Below are 23,066 nucleotides of genomic sequence, written 5' to 3' on the forward strand. Positions count from 1 at the left end.
GTCCCACCACAACTTCAGAGATAGGGAGGGACATGAGGAGAAACAGACAAAAGAGAACATTGTGGAACGTGGATCTCAACTTGAGAAACCATGGGGAAACAGATAACTATGGTGAAGTTGGCTACGCAGACGGGCCGAGGGAAGGGGTTGGAGGTGCTGGAAGAGGAAGATACTGGATGAATGTAAGTGGGTACGTTTCCAAGTACCTGACTCTCTCATAAGACTCTTCCATTGCGAGAGCCTCTGTCTTAGCGCTTAGCACCAGGAAATCCAATAAAGTTGAAAATTATAGGGCATACATATTCTGTTAATACCAACTCCTTATTTGCACTGTAGCTATGAACCATTTAATTATATGGCTAAAAAAAAAAAAAGGCACCAGGCTAAGGCAGAATACTTACATGTGAAGAGTCAAGTTGTTCTTCCTGGGGGAAGGAACCAACCTAGTTGTGGTATTTTAGCTTCAATGGATCGTGTCATTCGTTTTTCTTAATCTTACTGGACTCTGCTATATCAGTTCCTATACAAAGTAAAGCCCCACCCAACTGCTAGTTTGAAATTTCAACATTACCTTGATGTCACTATCCATGGTCAGGGTAAAGCTTAGAGAATTTTCACTGTAGTTGTCAATGTGGATATCTGGTGGTGGGATCACTGAAAATGAAAAGGAATTCAAAGAGAAACCACATGATGAAAAGTGAGGAAGGCAGGACTTAACAGTTTTCAACCCAACAGACAAAGCGATCTTTCAGTTGGAGAAGAAAGGGCATTTCTTTGGCTGTTTTTAACTCATCCATCTCTTTGACCATTGTTTTCCTGAAGCTGAGGTTGGGTCCACAATTGCCTGGTGAACACATAGTTCTCTTGGCTCAGTGAGCTATCCTGGCAATTAGGTGGAGCAGTCAAGTTCCATTATGTAAATGCCCCCACACGACCCAGTTTCAGCCTGGTTCTGAAAGGTGCCACCTTTACTGGCACTAACAGAGATCCAGTGGCCTCAAGTCCTTTTAGAAGGAGGACAGTAAGATAAATAGTAAGTCATAATCATCAATGTACATGCAGCAGAACGTAAAGCACATAGCCTCGGGAGTCTGGCAAACTTCAGTTCAAATTCCTGTTCAGACATTAACAACTGTGTAACCTGGGGCTAGTTATTTATCCTCACTGAGCACAAAGATACAGTCCAAATTTCACAGAGCTCGGAAAATTCACTAAACTAGTGTATGTAAAGTGCCTAGCACCGAACTAATGTTTCTTTCTCTCTCTTTCCAATAAAGTCCTACCTATGACAGATGAAAAGACCAGTAAGCCACTGTCATTCTTGAAAAGACCAGAGCTCAAGCTGAGTGCTGAGGGGGGTAAGGAAAGAGTAGCAGAGAGAAAAGATCCCTCTCAGTTCAAGCAATGAGCATCATGCTTGTCATTTTGAAGGTCTGCCCACAAGAAAGCTAAGAAAAACACTAAAAGGGCTCAATGGGATAAAATCATCAGGAGATAGACAACATTTACATGACAACTGGTATATTAGACTCTCAGTGCATATACCTCTTCTACAGGGAAGGCAACAGAGACTCAAGGATTGGATATGGTTTGGTGGCAAAAAAGATAGGTCAAAATCAGGAGACATTTCTCAAGATGACAGTGTGGGTGCTGCTGTAAAGCTGACCTAAAATTCTAATCATGTGACTGAGGACAGGTCACAATCCTCTCCAAACCCATTTCCTTAACTACAGAATGAGTGTAAGAATGCTTGTGGGATTGATAGGGATTAAAAGAGATTGATTCATGTAAAACAACAAGCATGGCGCTTAGTCCACAAGAAGTGCTGGATAAAGAGTGGCTTTTCTCATTGTTACTATTAATCCACAATATTCACTAATTAATTTGGTACTTCTGGTTGATGCTACTGCAGTTTTTGTCCTTTGTGTTCTTACGTTATTATGATACTAGGTCACAGATATTTCACATCAAATACTTTCTGACTCAGAACAGAGTTGCCTCCTGTACAAACCCTAACCAAAATTCATGCCGCGAGCTAAGACTCATCAAAATCATGTGAACAATTTTTAAGAGAAGCAGCCATCCACTGAGATTTTCAGATGCAGGTGTGACTTGTGCCTAGGGAGTTCAAGGCAGTTGTTTCTCGTTAACCTTCCAAAGTCCCTTCTTTTCGATATGTATGGTCACTATACTTTGACCCTGATTTTGTAGCAGGAAATAATTGCACAATAAAATCTCTAGGGTAGTGTGAATTTAGCACACTTTTTCTAATCCCTACAAGCACCCTGCTCCAAAGACTGGTGGACTTCACTAAATTTGCCTGCCTCTTGCCCTAATCTCAATAACCTCAAATTTTAAAGGCAACCGGTTAGTGGCTCTTCACAAGCCGGAGCCTACTGCTAACAAGTTCAAGTTAAAGTAAAATACCCAATCACGTTCCACATGATACTTCTCACTTTAATATCCACAAGTCCAAAAACAAAAAACCGACGTGCCAAGGCTAAGATCAAGAAAAACACACAGGCAAGGGAGTTGTCTGTCTCCAAAAGTGTGCGGGGGCCTTCATTTAATTGCTTCAATTCACTCACTCATCAACTATTTCATTGGTTCCTACTCAGTGCCAGTGATAAAGCAGAGGAAACCAGACACGATCTCTGGTCTTGTGGCACATGACGAGCCAGCCACCCAGCAAGCAGGGCCACCCAGTGTCGATAGGCAGCACAGCTGTTAAAAGCACAGGCTGTGGGGTCAGGTAGACCAGGGTCTTATCCAGCTCTGTCACTTACTGACTATGTGGCAAATGACATGTAGTTGTTCTGAGAGTTCAATGAGATGAGTTAACGTATGCAAAGCAGGGAACACTCCAGAGTGCAGGGTCCTTAGCAGGAACCAGCCACTACTACTATCAGCTCCAGTGCTAGAAAACACTGCCTACACATCGTGTGTTAGTGCCACCAGGAGAAGTAACAGCATCAGCATGGCACTCTTCTGAAAACATAAATGAACAACACAAAACCAGATTTCTCTTTAGTGAAGGAAGGGTCGCTACTATTTTGCATATTATGATGAGCACAGAGGGCCAGGCCTGATGGCCTTTGGAAATCTCTCCATATGTTTGCATTATAAGAAATGCGCAGTTCTAGGAGAAGGAATACATTCAACAGTCACCCCAAAATACTGTACCTATGGCACTGTGAAGATACGCAGAGAAGCGTATGTGTTGGGGGAAGGAAGCTGTGTGAAATTTTCTAACCTATGCTTCTTCATTTTCCAGTCATACTGAAAGTTACTTCCACAGGGTTGCTCTCTTCTCTAAATCTGCAAATGCTGGAATCATTTACCTTTTCCTTTTATGGTGGTAATGGATTTAGAATCGCTCCAGTTTCCTATTCCACGACTAGTCACCGCAGCCACCTTTTCAAATCAGAGTGTGAATTAGTATGAAATAAAGGCAACATACCATACAGCAAGAATTCTAAGTAAGCTAAATGGTGAGACTTTGGCAATGAGGTTTGGAAAAAAGTATATACAGAAGGATCCAGGCTAATTCAGAGGCCCCAGCAACTGAAATAAGGGGGGGAAAGAGACGATTAGAAGCAAGCTAGGGTAAAAAGGGAATGGGGCTAGTGCTGAGATTATGAAATGTCTACTGATTGATGGGTGTCAAGGTCCGTCCAAAGGGCAGGGATGTGAATGTGTGCGTGTGTCCATATATACACACATATATGAGAAAGAGTGCTGAGGCAATGCTCAGTGTAAGGGAGTCTGTGTATGTACTTAAAGGTCTCAACAAACATGTTTTACACAAATCTCTCTTTTCTGCTAAAGATATTGATAACATATTTCATAAGAATCTCACAATATCAGTTTATAAATGCCACTTATCATAGGTCTGCATCACTCCGCAGCTACAGATAAGCAGAAAAAAGGTGGGTGCAAGAGTAGGAGAAGGAAAGTTAGCACAGTCTCTGGCTTAAAGGCATGCAAAGTGGCATTACCATAAAGTCTCAGTAATCTGAGGGAAGTCTGATTTCAAGTTCTCTGTGACATTGGTTTAAGAGACTGAAAAAATAATGACAACCTCCTCCCACCCAGGGCAAGCAGTTGGGTATTCAGCAGACTGCTAACAAGCATCTCTGAGGGAACAGCACCCATCTCCCCATGCCCTAAGCCTGAGCTGATGGCTGAAATGGGTGCTAAGACTCACTCTGACGGTGTATTGAGCGCTGACCAGTAAGTTCTTTATTTCTGTAAAGTTACTAGCAGCCCTCTGGGAGGTCCACATCCTGGAACCACTCCTGCTGTATTCTACCTAAAGGGAGGAGAAAACTATTTCAGTAAAGGGTAACCAGAGGTCTCAGGCATACTAACACCCTACAAGTAGGCCAGAGGAGACAGGAGAAGGAGGATACAAAATGTTCTCAGAGGTGGTCCCTTACTTACAAGGTGACACCAAATCACGTCTGAGTCACACAGAACATGCTTCTGCTCTAATAGACCCAGAAATCTTCTATGCACATGACCAACTCCTGAAAGAAACTTACAATGTACTCTCGAATGAGGCCATGGGTGTGGGTGGGAGGAGTCCAGTAGCCCACAATTACACCTTCCACTTCCTTGTGGAGCGACAGCTGGAGATTTTGAGGAGCGTCTGGCACTAGAAAAGAATCAACGGGTTAAATACCCATCTGAATACTGGTCAACTGGAGGAATTTCCCTGAGCTTAAAACAGGATAAGAAAGAATCTAGAGTGGGCATTGTGACCTATCAACTAGAAAAGGCTATTAGCTTGGTCTTCACATTGACAAGAAACCTTTCCCCTCTTCCAGCTAGGTGTGCTATCCACATACCAGATCAAAGCTTGGTTGAGTCTTACATAGATCTGTGGCCCACAAAGGCTGCAGGATGGAATCATGTGGGCAGGCTGAGTCATCACTGGCCCTGGGCCTCCAATGTTGAGAGCTTAATGGTCAAGGACAGCACCTGCTGCCTTGACTTCTCATAAAACAGAGCACCATGGGTGTGACTACAAAGGAAGAAGACTTATTTTCTAACATCACAGCACTTTTATATCCAAATTAACAGACTCGCCTTCAAAGCACACTCCTTAGTGACTTAGTGTTGGCATAATGGAAGATGTTTCTGGATCTTGTCTTATGTGACCACTGCCTTCAGAGCCAGGTTAGAAGCCACACATGAAAACCAGTTACAATGCTTTGTAGTCAAACTTCATTTTGACTGTAGAGAGCATTTATCCATGTTGATAATCCACAGAGGATGAATGTTATGGGTTGAGCCAAATTCTTATGTTAAAGTCCCAACTCCCAGCACCTCAGAATGTGACTGTATTTGAAGATAGTGTCTCTAAAGAAGTAATTAAGTTAAAATGAGGTCATTGGGGTGGCTCCTAACCCAATATAACTGATGTCCCTAGAAGAGGAGTTTAGAACACAGGCACACACACACAGACGGAGGACCATGTGAAGACACAGGGAGTAGACAGCCATCTACAAGCCAAGGAGAAAGACCTCAGAAGAAACTAACCCTGCAGACACTGACTCCCAGCCTCCAGGACAGTGAGACAATCCATTTCTGTTGTTTAAGCTGCCCGGTCTATGAGCCTTTGTTATGGCAGCCCTAGCAGACTAATATGATGAAAATTCACCAACAATTAGTGACCTGCAAGCTCTACAAGGGCAGGAACTGTGTCTTATTCGTCTCCGTTTGTCTAACATTAATGCCTGAGTGTTAATAGGTGTTCAGCGACTGTCTGCGGGGGAAAATCAATGGATGGGATATTTCAAAGAAAATTCACAGCGTTGAGAGTTACTCCACGGTACTACTGCCTTGGCATCCGTTTTGGCCAAAAAGGCTGCAGGGGGCCTTAAACTGAACACTAGCCCCTCAGGCAAGCACATAAGATAAAGAGCAGCCTGAAGAGTCAAAAGCAAAGATAAGTTCCTGATGCGACTTCCCCAACAGCTCTTGTGCTCAGCATTCTCCCCTGTTCCACAGGGCCTTCCCGTTACGAACTCCTCAGGTTAAGACCCCCAACAAGCTTACCAACATTTTATTTGGATTGAGTCCATCCAGACCTAGCCTGGGAATCCTTAAAGCATTTTACCCACCAGACGCTAATAAAGGTCCTGCTGCTCTCTCTGCCTACACCCTGCCTGACCTCCCTGAGTGACCCCATCAGGCATGTGTGTACCTCCTCTAGGAACTGAGAGTAATAATTTTCTCCATTTCAACTTCCCATGTGGACTGCTGTAGACTGTTCAACAACCCCAGGCTCTACTTAACAAATGTTAATTTAATGAAGTCGTAACACATAGGTTCTGATGACAGTTGCAAATGAGAGCTCCCAAAAGTGTGGGCATAGGGAACTCTCTTGGACACATGAGCTTTGGTAAATATCATTAAAACTTAGCCCCAATACTTCTGACATGCCTCATATGTTAACAATGACGAGCTCATAAGTACCAGGTACTAGGAAATACTGAGAGACAGAAGATAGAGACAGACACTAGATAAAAATGCAAAAGAAGGCAATGGTGGGCAGAATCTAAAATTACCTTGTTAAGCTACAAGAATATTATGTGACACAATAAAGGGAATAAATGTTCAACAACTTAGGCAGGACCGTAAAACTTAGCCACAATATTTCTGTACATATAAGGCACATGTGATTATGTTCCTACAGTGCTGAGCATCCTTGGGAAACCCTCTGAAAATTCCCTATAAGGTCTTATACATGCCACAAAATGAACTGTACCACTTACATCCTTCTGGGGTCCTCAGAGTCACGAAGTCATTGGTACTGTGCACCTTGCTCAAACACTGGGCCTGGACTTTCACCTGATAGGTGGTATCTGGCTTCAGGACTTTTAATATCATGTTTGTTTTATTGCTGTGGCTCTCCAGAGTCTTCCATATGCTCTCTCCAACCACCCTGGCCAACAGAATAGAGACACGGTCCCATCAAAGCAGCATGGGGTAGGTGAGATGTCAGAACACTTAATTAAGAGCCAGTCCAGGAACACCACAAGAGTTACGGGACATCCAGTGTCGATGACAGCATTTTCTCCCACAGCAATAATGGGACCCACCTGTAGTAGACATTATACACACAAGAAGCAGAAGGCATTTTCTTGGGCCGCATCCAGGTCAAAGTTACTTCCCCAGAGAAATCAGCTGTCCACTGAAGATTCTGTACTTTGTACACAGCTAACTCATCTAGAGAGATAAAGGGAAAAGAGGGAGAGAAAGTGGTAACTTACAAACCCTTGCATTTCAGAGGACCCAAGAGGTTCCTTGATTTTTGACAGACCTACCAGGATCTATGTTATCAGGCTACAATCATCATCTTAAAAGACAGTCCAGAAAACAGAGTGGAACCCTTCCTATACAACTTTTTCCAGGGTCTCCTAAATTTCCCGTCATGATATTTTCCCTTGCATGTCACCTACCTGCCTACACTCACTTAAGGCTATTTCTCAATAGAGGGGACTATAAGTACGAGGCTAGTATCACAGCAGGGTGTACTACTGCTACAGACTACATAAATGTATGTGTCCCCCAGGTTCATATGCTGGCACCTGACCCCCAACCTGATGGTGTTAGGGACCTTTTGGAGGTGATTATTAGGTCATGTAGTTGGAGCCCTCGTGAATCACATTACTGTCCTCATAAAAGAGATCCTACAGAGCTCCCTTGCCCCTTCCACCATATGAGGACACAGTAAGAAGACAGCCGTCTATGAACCAGGAAACAGGAATTCACCAGACATTGAATCTGCTGTTGACTTGATTTTGGACTTCCCAGCCTCCAGAACTGTGAGAAATAAGTTTCTGTTGTTTATGAGCCATCCAGTCTATGATATTCTATTGTACCAGCCTAAAAAGACTAAGATGATTACTAAACGCATTCCAGACAAAACGACTGCATTAACAGTACCACAGAGCCTGAGGCTCTGGGAGAGCAATGTGCGCAAAAATGAGGTGGGAAGTCCATGGAAAACAAACCTCAGACCAGCGTTTCCCGAACATGCATGAGACTAGCTGGACGCTGTATCAGATGCGGGACGAGCCTCAGCTCACTTGGTATTCCAAAATGTGGCAAAAATCTGTTTCATGGTCAGACTGAGGAAATATTCCAAAGAGTTCTCACTAGAGGCCCACACAGGACGGCCAAGGATGAATCCCAGGGTACACGAGGGACCTGGCACTCACCGCTGCAGGCCCTCTCGTCACTCTCGTCGGAGCAGTCCAGGAAGCCGTCACAGCGCTCAGAGAGCAGGATGCACGCCTCTCCGTCCTCACACCTGAACTCCCTGCTCAGACAGGTCAAGGTGCTGTGTGTGGCTGCAACACAGGGAAGGGCTCGTGTTGTACAAAACGTTCATCATGTTTAGGGAAAATGGTTGTGTTCCATGAACTAATCATCTTCTGCTTCAGAATATGCCTCTGGAATCATGAGAGGTGGGTGACTCTTTGCAGGCACCGTGATACCTCCTTATTTGACAATAACAACTGGAATCTGCCTTCATGACAAGCAAACGTTTTGGAGTCAAACAAACTAGGTTTTCAATCTGGTTCTGTGTGAGTTTGAGCAAACTGCTTAGCAGCACCCAAGTTCAGTTCCTGTTTGTAAAACTGGGATGATAATTCCAACACTATTGTGTCTACAAGGATCCAGTAAGATCGAGTACCTGGAATAGTGCCTGGCTGATAGCAGGCATCAACAAACTGTAGCTATAGGTCTACAGTGCTACTAATTATTCTGTTACTACATCAGTTTGCAGTCCAGAATGATACTCTGGTTTCTGGTTTGAGTAACAACAACAAGATGAATCACAATATTAAGAGGCATGCCCACTTTGTGTAGCATTTTAATTGTATAGGTTTCAAAGTATTTTACCAGAAAATGAAATATCACAAATACAGAGCACTGGCAAAGTAAGAGTTACACAACTCTACAGCTGTCAACCATAATTTGATGTTCTCTCCAGTTCTGGAAGCAGAGTTAAACTGCATGCAATGACAATACAATAGCAAGTGATTATAAAAAGAGGAAAAGAAGAGAATGGGTATAGAAACCCAATCTACTGCTCTAGGAGGGTCTGGGCCAGGCCCAGGTGCAGGGACTTAGGCCTTCATTATACAGACTCATACATTCCTGCCCAGCCTTGGACAGGAAGGGCTACAACAGAACTTAATCCACCAGTGAGGAGGGTCTAAAATTACTCTTGCTCCTCCAAGTCAAAGATGTATATGATCCAATCTCTGGACATCCAAAGATGTCTATGTTCCAGTACTCTCTGTTACATGGCAAAAGGGACTTTGCAAATGTGATGAAGTTAAAGACCCTGACAAAGAAAGTTGATCCTGAATTATCCAGGTAGGCCCAATCTAGTCACTCAGTCCTTAAAAATGGAGCTTTTCCTGGCTGTGGTCATAGAAGGAGATGTGAAGGCAGAAGAAGTGTCAGAGAGGTGGATTGTTGCTGGCTTTAAAAATGGAGGAAGGGAGCCTCCAGAGCTGGAATAAACAAGGAAACAGAATCTCCGTGGAGCCTCCAGAGGTATCAGCCTTTCTCACATCTTGGTTTTAGTCAGTAAGACTTGTGTCTGATTTCTGACCTATAAAACTGTTAAGAAAATAAATGTGTGTTGTTTTAAGACATTAGGTTTGTGGTGATTATTACAGTGGCCATAGAAAACTAACACACTGAAACCTCTGTATTTTCCCAGATCTTACCTTTGGGATTCTACCTCAGTTTTCTAAGTTCAAACTATAATTTTTCTATTGGAACTCAGGACTAGACCCCTCCTAGATCTTGCATCGCAACCCATGCCAATATACACACAATATTCCATACAATGACTATGTCGATACTAAAAGAAATTACCAAAGACACCACTGAACTATTGTAGTAACCTGAGAGCAGAGAATCTACAACACTGATTCTTAGCAGATCCTTAGGGCCAGCCCTCAACATGCTGAAGCAGAGACATTAGCTGAGCATGTGCTGTATTTGCAAGTCCTACAGTGATACATCAGGACTGGCCAGGTTTGAGAACCCCTTTTCTAGAATAAGAACAGGTAATCCTGTTTTCTAGCTGAAGAATGGCGTCCACTTCTGAAAAGCACACTCTTGAAATGCAGGTAGAGAAAGTAGATAATGATTACATGAGAACAACTAGGATGGTCAAGAGGAATGGATAAAGGATCCAGGGATATTTTCCTAGAGATGGAAAGATACAGGAGTTGAGGAGGGAAATGGAATACTATAATAATTATCCACAACTGATAAGTTTTTCATGGAAAAGAAGAAGTAAGACTTCTTTGCATGTCTCTAGGGTGGAGGTACATACTTCAGTTAAATATATATTTTTAAAGAGCTCTCTAATATAGTAATTCTCAATAGGAGAAGGGAAATATCAAAACTACTTTTGAGGCTTTTTACAAACTATAATCCCCCAACTCCTGGAAAATTACCGTATTATAGAGCTTTTATATGCTAAGTTGAAATTGGTTTGCTTTGGGCAGGTGGGAAGGAGGGCTCAGTTACAGATAAAACTACATTCGAGTATTTAGAAAAGGTTTGAAAACCACTTGTGTAACAGTCTCAGAAGCCCAAGATGGAATTCATCCATCCTTCTATCCATCTACCCACCCATCTATGCATCCAACCAATGAACATTCACGGAGCTCCTACCATGAATCAGGTACTGTTTAAGATGCTAAGAATATGGTGATGTACAATAAGACAAAACATCTACCCTCATAGAGCTTACCTTTTATTGAGAGAAAGAGCAAAACAAGTAAACAAACAAATATGCTATTTTGGAGAGTGACAAGAACTACAAAAAAACAAAGAGAGTAACAGTAAGAGAGTGATGGAGGGCTGGCACCATTTTTATAGGATAGACAGGCAGGGATTCTGCACAGAAGGGGATAGTTTTGGGAAAAGACAAAGATCCCCATCATAGAACTATTCCACATGGTAAGAATGTGGTAAAATATAATCAAACAGCTAAGCAGTAAAGCTGGAGGATTTTTGAGGTTTCTTTATTAAACATGTCTCAATATTTTAAAAGTGGGAAAACATAGATTTTAGAAATTAGGGATAAAGTTGTCATTAACGTCTGAAAATTCTTAAACTGATTATTAAACAGATAATTAAAGGGCACTTATAACAGACTATAGTGGCCTTCAGAGGCCAGTTTCACTAAAAAAAAATCATGCCACACTAGTCTCATTTCGTTTTTTGATAGTGTTATCAGATTAATGAAAAGAAAATTGTCGATAGAGCACATCTTGATTTTAAGACCCTTAACTAAGCAACATCCTTATGAATGAGGCAGATTTAAAACAGACTAAGGAAACTTATTTAAAGAATACCAATCAATGAATTAATGTCACCCAGGAGGAATGCTCTAGTCCAGTTCCTTTGTGTTAATTATTTCCAATGTTCATCTTATTGTGTGGTTACTTGGCTCAGGTATTCCTACGATTGTTTTGGTTAAGTGTGGGGTCAATCTGACCCGTCATTTTAATGTCCCAAGGATACACTTTGTTCAGTATTTTAATGTAAGTGAAGAATTTTACACTAATCCCTATTTAATTTCTCTGTGTTATTTTGGAGTATTCCATTGTCTAAGAACTTTTCAACATGACATGATGAAAAGATTATAACTCTGTACAAAAAAAACCCAAAAAACTAAATAAATAGCCCAGTTTGTTATTGATGATGTGATCTCCTTTGAAGCTTATTTTCCTATATCTAAAATGGAGATGATACCAAAATTACATGGTTATTATGACCAGAATGAAATGAAGCAGAAGTAATGGGTTATCATGCTTTCAAACAATCTTCCCCGAGGGGTGAATTTCTCTCCAACTACTCACGACAATTGGCCTCATCCTGGCCATCCTGGCAATCTCGATGGCCATCACAGCGCTTCCAGTTGGGGATACACTTCTTTGGCTGGCGACACTCGAACTGAAATCGGTCACATCGCCCAAGTTGGGTTGGAGTGGAGGCAGTCGTAACATTTGCTAGAAAAAAAATTTTTTAAATTCACTTTTTTGCACTGAGGCAGTTGGCCAGTGACAGCAACCAATTCAATGTGTTAGGAGATTACAGTGTTTTAGGAATTACAACAAGGACTGAAGACGAATATGAGCGCTGGATAAAGAGTAGATAGACTAGACACAGGCATCTAACTTTGCTCTCATAGGACCCCACTAAGAAACAAGAGCAACAAAATTTTGGATGCTGGAAAGCAGACAGACAGTGATAGGTGACTAAAGAGACCACAGCAGGGTGTATCCTATCCTAAACTGTCATGGGAGAAAGCTAAGAAACCAGCAAGCTCAACATCATAGTATTCTCAAAAAGCTTGAAAATGGTATCTCAACTGGGAGAAAAGAGGAAGAAAATTATGATAAAGAAAATGATTGAACAATGTATAAGCAGCCGCTAGACTCCCTACCTCCATCCTCCACTAGCCCCAGGAGACAATCAGCCTGCAATATACCCCCTTGGAAAGCTAGAGGAATGTTATTTGGAGAGGGTTAAGAACAGGGTTGTTTAGACAGGCATAGTTGGGATCGAGAACGTGGTACTGAAAAGGGGGGATTAACCCTATAGATTGCTGAACGAAAAGACCCTTCTTCTCTTGCTCAGAAACCTTGGCAGTAAGACCTTTATTCTCCAGGCAGGAGACTGTAAAAATTCTTTGTAGAAAAACTGACCAGTCTCAGAGACAAACCCTAAGGTACCCAGATCAAGAGTTCCCCAAACAGCACAACCATGAAACTCAAAGTCGACAAGTCTACCCATGTATGCAGAATTTCTTAGCAGTGTTTTAGCCCCCAGCCTTAAACACAAGCAAGCAATTGAGAATTATCTGAGGAAAACCTCAGACATGAAAGACAGAAATCAATGCAGACCCCTTTTTACCCCAAAAAAAAAATGTGGAGAAAACAGACTTTGTAAAAAGAAAACTTCAAAAAAGTATCTTTAATGTGCTCAGAAAGGAATTATATTTATCCAAAAAAAAGGACAAGATCCATAAAAAGAGAAACAGTATTAAAAATTTAAAAGCTCTTAAAATTAAAACCATGAAAACTCAAATGGAAAACTCAGTTGACAAATGAAAGATAGAGTTAAGTAAATATTCCAGAGTAGAAAAAATATAAAGAAATTTTTAAAAATAGAAAAAAAGTAAGCAGGTCAGGTCAGAAGATCCAACATGTAAATGACACAAGTTCCAGGAAGAGAAAGAAAAGGAAGAAGAAAATATGAATGGAATAGTTCAAGAAAAATTCCTCTAAAACTAAAATACATAAATTTCCAGAATAAAAAGTCTATCAGTGTTCACTACATCGGACAGAAAAGGACCCACATCAAAGCACATCACTGTGAAATATCAAAATACTAGAGCCAAATGGAGGATTCTATAAGCTTCCAGAGAGTAAACACAGGTTACATACAAAAAAGATCAAAATCAAAATGGCTTTGGATTGCCGGAGAGCTGTTCAGACAGTGGAGCGATGCCTTCAAAATTCTGAAGGAAAATTGTTTACAACCTAGAATTCCAAACCCAGTCCAACTATCAATCAGGTCTAAAGGCAAAAGAAAGGCACTTTCAGACCGGAAGACCTCACATGTACCTCCCACATACCCTTTCTCAGGAACTTTCTGGAAAATGTTCTCTACCAAAACATAAGATTAGAAAAATCTGGCATACAGAAAACTGGAACTCCAACACAAAAGAGGTAAAGTGAGTCCTTAGGATGATGGAGAAGCAACAGACCACAAGACACCTGTGCCCAGGCGTAAAGGGCAACCACCATGAACCAGAGCGGCAAAACTCAACAAACACATACTTTCATACTGTGTCTTTGGCCACTGCATCATCATATTCACCTGACAAAGCTACTCAAGGGTGTGCTCCACCACAAGAAGGGAGTAAACCAAGAAAAAACAAGACACAACATCCAAGAAATAGGGAATCTAAGTCAGGGAAAAGGCAAGGAGACTTCCAAGGAGGCAGGGAAGTCTCAGGGTCAGAGGCATGAGGCAGACCTAGAGAAGAATCAGCACAGAAAAGAGAGGCCCAGCTTTGGGGAAGGAGACACACTGGAGCTGAGGAATCACCTGATATGGTTACCTTGTGGAAAGTTATTCTGGGAGGCTACTGACAGGTGCAAAGCATTCACAAATGGTACAAAACAACATGAGCTAACAAACAACAAAAAAAGCAAGTATTAAACTTTTGGATATTATGTGTATTCCACAATTTTAATTGGACTTTCAAAGGGGCCTCTCCAACACCCAGAACCACTCTGCTAAAACAGGTACATAGAGAACAGTGGTTAAAAAAAAAAAAAAAAATGAGGCTAGAAAGCTAGGTCAAGGCAAATCACAGCACTCACACTCAGACAATAAGGGAGCCATTAGAAGGTTCTAGCACTGGGGGAGGATATGATTGTGCATCAGTGTGTGGCTTCTTGGAAGATAAATTGAAAAAGGAATAGAGGCAAAGAAACCAGGTAGGAGACTTTTACACTGAAGAAATAACATCCAAAAGCTAGAGACACCACCAATCTAAATTTGTACCAATAATGTATTTAAAAAAGAAATCACAAAAGCTGAATGGAATATCTAAATAGGAATCTGCTCATTCATTGGGTAAGTCAGAATTTCCTACAGTTTGTTAATGTTCTAGTCAGAGTTTCAATAACCAAAAACAATTTTGAGAGGACAATCAAGTTACTACACAGAGAGGTGGGCCTTGGAGAGAAAAGGCAGAAATAGAAGGTTGTGTTTTGGGTTTTTTTCCTTTGTTTAACAATTAGTTTTAATTTGAGAAGCACTTATGGGATACCTGACTATTTGCCTATGAGATGATCAAAAACACGGTGAATGTTTAAATTAACACAAATTATTACAGTAGAGAGCCCCCTCAAAATAGTCCCCCTCGCTTCAAACACACTATTCCATCTTTCCTGCCACTTTCTGAAGCAGTTCTGGAGGTCCGCTTTCATGAGTGTCTGCTTCAGCCTCCATTATGACAATGCTCTGTGTCACATATGGCTTCTGGTACAGTAATTTCTGTCAAATAAAAACATTATGGTGTGTCCTCATCCACCCTATTCACTGGATCTGGCACCATGATACTTCTGGCTCTTCCCCAAAGTCAAAATGACCATGAAAGGAAAACATTTTGGATCGGTTCAGGACACTGAGGCAGCCACGACAGCGCAACTAAAGACACTCAAGAAAGAGGACTTCCAGACCTGCTTCAGAAAGTGGCAAGAACAATGGGGTAAGTGTGTTCAAAGCAAAGGGGAGCATTTTGAGGGGGATAAATGGCAATGTGTCTTTTACTGTAATGTTTTTTTATTTAAACATTCACCATATTTTGTGATCACATCTCGTATTGTTCAGGTAGGCACAGTGGTGGATTCAAAGTAGTATGCAGCATAACCGCAAAATACAAGGTACATACAATCACTATGGGAAGAAAAGATTTATACACGTGATATTATTAGGAAACAATATATGGCAGATCATAGTTAAGAATCAAAAGGCAAGTTCAATGACATTGAAAAAGAGATCAATTAGGACTCAATGAAAGCTCTGTGGAGGAGAGGGTTGAGAGGGAGAATAATTCCCTCAGTGTTGGAAGCAGGAATCTCAAACTTCAGCGAACCTACGAATCATATAGGAAGCTCCTGGTCTCCATCTGGAAATTCAGATTCCATGTTTTTTATAAACAGCCCAAGTGATTCTGTTACAGGTAGTCTGTGTGCCATACTGAGAAATACTGACGACATATCGAGGTCTCTTTTAGCTACAAAATCCATGTTTCCATCTGCTCTGATGGATGGTGGGTTTTTCAGAGAGTGAAGTAGGAGAACAAGGTCGAAGAAGATAGCAGTTTCTGAAAAGGCAAAACTCTGCTGAATGAACAGAGGCAGAGAAGATGTAGGCTGTTCAAAGCAGATGAGGAGCCCAGCTTGGCAGAGGTAAGAAGTAATGGTAGGGAATGGGGGGTCAGTTCACACAGGGCCTTGAAAGTAGGATTCAGGGGTGAGCATGTAGCTGTAAGACAGAGGACAAGAGGGCACAACTGATCATTACAATAGGGAAGCGGTGGGATGAAAATGGCATTAAAGGAGGAAAATCAGACGGTTGACCTAGAAGTCAGTTTACTAAGGATTATGAAATGCATGGCAAACAATTGTGAATTCTCTTACTATAACCTGAGTTTGAAATGGAATCCTGTTTACAAGAGGACACAGCATCCTTCACCTCTGGATTCATTTAAGGGCATGCACAAGATGGAGTCTCATAGTTCACCCTAGCCTCTGACAATATGATTACTGCACAAACCTTCAGCTGCCTGTCTGTGTTCAGCCAATAGATGGCAGTGCTTACTCTTCTTTTAGAAGGTGGACTGACAGCTAGCAAGCAGAAAAACTGGGCTGTCTTGGGAAAGTTTAATACACACACGAACACCTCCTCCTAATTCCTATTGTAATTTCCTCTTGAGAAGAAAGCAAAGGTGACCCAACTGCAGCCAGGGTGGAAAGCAGAGTGGCTACCCTTTTCTTGCAGGAAAATCAGAGGACATTTGTAGAAGATGAGATATCCTAGTCCCGAGTTCCCATGGGTTTCCCTGCTCTGGAGGTGAGAAGCAGCCTGGCCACAGAGAGGCCCGGGTTGAGCACTTACGGGGTGAGGGGCAGGCTTCCTCATCCGAGCCATCTGCACAATCTCCATACCCGTCACACACCCAGCTGTCCATCACGCAGGCCCCACTGCTGCAGCGGTAGTAATTAGGTGGACACGTAGAGGGTCCAGGAGTCGGGGAGGGAAGAATATGTGAATCTGAGGAAAACACCAAGCAAGAACCCAAAGTGTTATAAGAAGCTTGAGCTCTGACCAAAATGGGTCCCCAAACAAGTGCGGATGTTCCAGTTTTAGCTGCAGCAGACCAGTGTCAGGCAAAGTTCTGAAGAGCAGCTCTAAAAATTATTTATAATGAGGTGTCAGAATAGACTACTTTTCCCCTTTTTTGGAGCCTATTCACTTTACCTATTATATTTGATTTGGGCTAATAGGGGCTCCTGAAGGCTGATGGAAGGAATGACTCAGAATGCACTGGGTGTGGGGGAGGGATTCCTTCTGAGGCTAACCACTGTTCTGGTTAATTCAACCGCAACTACCCAAAGGCCTGGTTCAGAGATGAGAAAACCAAATATAACAGGTACGGGCATGCATTCCATATTAGTGCTTCTCAACTGCATCATGGCACACATGTCACCTAGAGATCTTCTTAAAATGCAGATTCTGACTCAGGAGGGAGGCCTGGGGTGGGGTCAGAGATTCTGCACTTCTTACAAGCTCCAAGGAAAGGCAGATGCTACTGGTCTACAGACCACACTTCGAGTAGCCAGGATCTAGGGTTCTAACTGTGCCCTACAAAATATGGAATGTATATTCCTAGAAACAGGAGAAACCAATCACACTGATTTTTCCAAATGGGAGGAGGATAGAAAAGAACTCAGAGAGTTCACCCCAAAAAACTCATTGAATAAGCCAGGCCCTGAAGTGTCTTGGTTGTCGGGCAGACCCCAGAACCTCTTACCTCCACAATCCTTCTCATCAGACCAGTCCCCACAGTCATTCTCCCTGTCACATTTCCACCTATTGGGGATGCAGTGGCCATTCTCACACTGGAACTGGAAGTAGCGGGAGCAGTTTGGGGCTTCTGTGGGGTTTTCTGGGGAGATCAAACACACCATCAGTCATCTGCCCTTCACCAGTGTAAACATAAAGCTGTACACACACACACACACACACAGCCTCCTCAACACCCAGTTCCAGGGTAGCCCGCACGTGCCTACCAGAGAAAGATAAGGCAGCTTCTCAGACCCAGTGGGTGATCAAAAATACATCCATAAACTCAACAAAAGCCCCTTTTCCCAAAACCCAACTCATGTTTCTCTGACCTAAACTTTTATGTATCTTGCGAACGATACCTGAGTTTTCAACTTTGATGCTTTACCAAAGGAATGACCTAACTACTGATGGTAACACCATGGTAACAATGACGCTATTACATTGTGGTATCTATAACTTTTGGGGGAGGGGGGATAAACACACTCCAAAATATCTACCAGTAAATTCCTTACCTACTATGTCCCCTATACAGAATGTGAACTTCCTGACTGGGGAAAGAAAAGGAAATGGAATAAACAGGCCTTAACACCTACTACGTAGGGTTCAGGTTACCACGTCAAAACTCAGTTCCTTACATGGAGATCAAGTATTGGCAGGGAATACTGCTGAATGAGAAGGCAAAGCCAGCGTTAGAGTGTGCTGGTGAGTGTCCCCTCCTTAACAACAGCGACACTGTAACTCAGACTAGGCATGAAAAGGTGCAGTTCTAAGATCTTACCACAGTTGGCTTCATCAGAGTAGTCGCCACAGTCATCCATGCCATCGCACTTCCAAATCAAACTGATGCACACTCCATTCTGACACTGGAAACTGAACTCATCACAAACCTTGTGGAACTCGGGGTCTTGGGCTAGATGAGGAACAAACATCCATGAAATCCAGATTAATTCCACGCTAAGGAGTTCAAGGTAGTAATGCTCCTTGGAAAGAAGAGGAAAGAGTAAAAGTCCTCCCCCAAGAGACTGCCTAGCTGAAGGATTCTTTGAAAGCAAAAGTTAGTCGAAGGCCTAACTCCCAGTACCTAAAAATGTGACTGCATTTGGATATAGTGTCTTTAAATAAGTGATAAGTTAAAATGAAGTCATTAAGTTGGAGTGCTAACCCAATACGACTGATGTCCTTACAAGAAAAGGAAATTAGGACACAGACGGGCATGGGGAAGACCAAGTGAAGACACAGGAAAAAGATGGTCATCTACAAGGCCTCAGGAGAAACTAACCTTGCCAACACCTTGACCTTTGACGTCTAGCTTCCAGAACTGTGAGGAAATACAGTTGTGTTGTTTAAGCCACCCAGTCTGTGGCCCTTTGTTATGGCGGCCTGAGCAAACTGATACAAGTACCTACTACATGTAGGGAAGTTTTAGGAGTAGGGCTACAGCAGTGAACAAGACAAAGGCCCTGCTCTCATAACACGCATATTCCAGAAGGGGGAGATGGACAGGAAAATTAAGACACGGTGTACAAAGTGGTGATAAGTGCTGTGAAGACCTTTGGAGCTGGCAGAGGGTCTGAAGAGTGAGTGATGGAGGCAAGAAAGGCCCATTGGAAAAGGTGACACTTGAGCCAAGATCTTGGTCATTCTTTACCTTCCCTTTATACATATACCAGCAACTAACAAGCACTACTTCTGAAGCAACAAACGTAATCCTTCCTCATAAAAGGCAAGACTGGAAACACAATCAAGGCCTGTAACCTGGATGGAAGTGCATCCCCAGGGTGGCCCATCTCCTTGTGGTGTCTTCCATGACTGCAAGTTACCTCCCCCACCTGCCCCACTCACAGCATCCCGCAAACGCTGCGTCTTCATCAGAGCCGTCACGGCACTGGATGATCCCGTCACAAACCATGGAGTGAAACAGGCACTGCTGGCGGTTCTTACACACAAAGTCCATGAAGCGTGTGCAGAGGGGCTCTGAAAGGGGTCCAGTGAGGAGAACAGGCTGTGAGCACTGGGCGCACGCACCCATTTACTGAGCACTTGTTTTGTGCCAAGCCCTGACCTAAAGCACTTGACATAAAAGGACATCATTAATCTGTCAAAACAATGTTATGAGAAATTTTACTGTCCTGTTTTCAAAATGAGAAAACAGGGATGGCAGCATTTCGTGTTTTGCCAAGAGCATACAGCTGATGAGGGTGAAACCAAAATTGAAATCCAAAGCTGTCTGACATCAAGACCCATGATCTTAATCACTATTACTACAATACTAACGCTCATACTAACGCACACTTCTATGAAGGACAGTGTTGTGGACTAATTTGTCCACAGTGTTGTGGAGTGATTCAACCAATTCACTGGTTGAAGCTGTAATCCCCAACATGACTGTATTTGAAGATAGGGCCTTTAAATAGGTAATTAAGGTTAAATGAGATAAATACACTGAAAAGGGGTAAATGAAGGTTGAATGGAGAAGGATGGAGCTCTCTCACCCAAGAGGATGCATGCTCTTACAAGAAGAGACACCAGAGATGCAAGCAGAGAAAAGGCCAGGTGAGGACACAGTGAGAAAATGGATTTGGACTTGAACTGCAACATCAGCTTGTCTGGGTCTCCAGCCTGCTAGCCCACCCTGCAGATTTTGGACTTGCAGCCTTCATAATCACATGAGCCAATTCCTTAAAATAAATGTCTCTATATATACATGCACATCCCATTGGTTCTGTTTCTCTGGAAATTTAAATATGTGCACAAAAATATTCTGAGTGGACATACAAACATGGTTTCCTATGCGGACAAGGTGGGCATTGGGCATACAGGTAGAAAAATGTTTATGTTTTATACTTTCACCTTTTTATACTTTTTCCATTTTGAACCATGTGAATGTGTTACCTACTCAAAAAATTAAGTATATACCTAATACAACTTTAATACAACTAGAGAGCAATTCTCAAGGCTTTGCATGTCACACAGTCTCTCTTGTGACTATTCAACTCTGCCACTGGAGCATGAAAGCAGCTAGAAGACAGTACGTAAGCAAATGGTAGTGACTATGGTCAAATAAAATGTCATTAACAGAACAGGTTATGGACTGGATTTCTCCCACAGGCCGGTTTGCCAACCCCTGCACTACTTCTTCAGTTCTCAAACTGGACTACAGGTTAGACCCACCTGGAGCACTCCTTAGACCTCCCAATGCCCAAGCCACACTCTAGACTAATTAACGCAGAAGCTCGGAGTGGGGGAATGAGGGGTGGGGTGAGACCTGGACACCAGTAGCCTTTAAAGGTCCCAGGTAGTTCCAATGGATACATACTCATGGATGGGCACCCCTAATCCAAGACGTCCTTCCATCTCCCTGGCCCTCCTTCACCCAAACCAAGGCTCCCTGCCATGATGAGTCTTGGTCAAGCACTCAGGATCAACAAGGTTAACTACAAGCTAACTACAAGCAGATACAGAGGAAATGAAAGCATGAGTCCAGTATATGCTCTCCACTCACAACCCCCACCTGCTTCCCTGGGGTAGAGAGAGGACTCACCGCAGTGCTGCTCATCCGAGCCATCCGAGCAATCCTGCAGACCATCACAGTGTTTGCTGGATGGGATGCAGGTGCCATTTGGGCAGCGGAATCCATTACACTTCTTCTCTGAAATGCAATTCAGTAACAGAAAGGAATGGCCAAGAGGAAACAGGCAGGCACTTACAGACATAGGTGGGGGGGGGGGGTACAAATTTGTACCACCCCTAAGGAGGGCAATTTGGCAATAGCTATCACAATTACAAGTATATGTATGTATATGTGTGTGTACACACACACACACACACACACACACACAGCGACCCAGCAATGCCACTTGAAGAAATGTAACCTATCTACACAAGTGAAAAAGAACCTAAGTGCCAGGTTATTCACTGCAACACTGTTTGTAATAGCCTGAAAACCACCTCCATGTCCATCAAGAGGGGACCTTGTAATAAATTATTAGGTTGGAGTGAAAGTAATTGCAGTTTAAAAGGTTAAAAATAATTGCAAAAACCACAATTACTTTTGTACCAACTTAATATTACACGCTGGAACACTGGATTGTTACAGAGACTAAAGAAGCACTCTGTAAAAATATGTCCTAGGTATAGTTACACAGTTAGGTGAAAAACAATATACAAAACAACGTGCACAGCATACTACTTGTGTAAAATCAGACAATACACAGTATATTTAAATTTGAGTATGTGCACAAAAATATTCTGAGTGGACATACAATCATGGTTTCCTATGCGGACAAGGTGGGCATTGGGCATACGGGTAGAAAAATGTTTATGTTTTATACTTTCACCTTTTTATACTTTTTCCATTTTGAACCATGTAAATGTGTTACCTACTCAAAAAATTAAGTATATATTTCTTAAGAAAAGGAAAAGAAAAGCTTCAGTGAATGGAAAAAAGAAAAACATGAATCCTGACTATAAACTCTGGTTTTGAAAGCTCTCCCAAATCACTCATCATCTTCAGTCTTCAGGAATGCTAAGCCCTTTTGGAGGAAGTTTGTCCCAGAAACGTTAAGAACCTCAGGTTTCTCATTTTAGCATAGAATATTTAGGTCACCCTTTCTCCTAAACAGAGGGCTACTGCCAGACGTTAAGCTTAACAATCAGTTCTAGCGGGCCAGTTATGGCCACTGATAACCCAACTCTTAGTAAAAGAGTTCCAGGAGGAGCAGTTGTAAGGCAAGAAAATGTGTTTTAATCCTGTGGAAAGTCATTCCTAGGAAATTATTTAAAGGACATCAAACAGAAACAATAAATGAGTACCACAAGTTGGGAAAATATTTAACATTACTAAGTATAAAACGTTTTTTAAAAGTATAAAAGTAAAATTACACGAGACAACTCCCACTCATTAAATTAATAAAAACAAAACAGATAAAATGTTATACCAAGAGAGACTTGGGTAAACATACAATATATTACTGCTGAATATGCTTTTTTAGTATAATCACTTGGAAACACTTGACGAGAACCACTAAAATCAACCGGAACCTTTGACCCTGCAATTCCATATTGAAGAACGTATCCCAGGAAGTACAGACAGACCTACGTATCCATAGGGTCCTCATCTGCAGACTGAACCAACCTCAGATCAAAAACCACAGGTGGCTCAATCTGAGGATGCGGAATCACAGACATGGAGGGCCAAACCAAGGCACTTGAGCATTGGCAGATTTTGGTACCCAAGGGGGTTCCTGGAACCAATCCCCAGCGGACACCAGGGGACAACTATATCTCAAAGGGAAAATAAGCCTTTGTTTCCAAGGACATGAATTGTTTCACTATGCATAATGGTGTAAAACTGAAAACACTCG

General features: G+C 42.3%; 1 protein-coding gene across 1 annotated transcript in view; it reads right to left on the bottom strand.

Moving 5' to 3' along the window:
• The window catches only part of SORL1 (sortilin related receptor 1), a 154,754-nt gene that overhangs the window by 18,438 nt on the left and 113,250 nt on the right, over positions 1-23,066 (bottom strand). Inside the window, exons 27-39 of the mRNA XM_081037393.1 lie at positions 21,245-21,352; positions 19,546-19,677; positions 18,482-18,613; positions 17,669-17,803; positions 16,753-16,908; positions 11,913-12,062; positions 8,232-8,363; positions 7,110-7,236; positions 6,783-6,952; positions 4,545-4,657; positions 4,208-4,312; positions 3,342-3,414; positions 572-654 (exon numbers count right to left, since the gene is read on the bottom strand). Of these exons, the coding sequence (XP_080893519.1) occupies positions 572-654; positions 3,342-3,414; positions 4,208-4,312; positions 4,545-4,657; positions 6,783-6,952; positions 7,110-7,236; positions 8,232-8,363; positions 11,913-12,062; positions 16,753-16,908; positions 17,669-17,803; positions 18,482-18,613; positions 19,546-19,677; positions 21,245-21,352 (1,616 nt within the window). The remainder of the gene's footprint in view (positions 1-571; positions 655-3,341; positions 3,415-4,207; positions 4,313-4,544; positions 4,658-6,782; positions 6,953-7,109; positions 7,237-8,231; positions 8,364-11,912; positions 12,063-16,752; positions 16,909-17,668; positions 17,804-18,481; positions 18,614-19,545; positions 19,678-21,244; positions 21,353-23,066) is intronic.

Source organism: Rhinolophus hipposideros (assembly GCF_964194185.1).
Source record: "Rhinolophus hipposideros genome assembly, chromosome: 24".
In the NCBI taxonomy this organism is placed as follows: Eukaryota; Metazoa; Chordata; class Mammalia; order Chiroptera; family Rhinolophidae; genus Rhinolophus; species Rhinolophus hipposideros.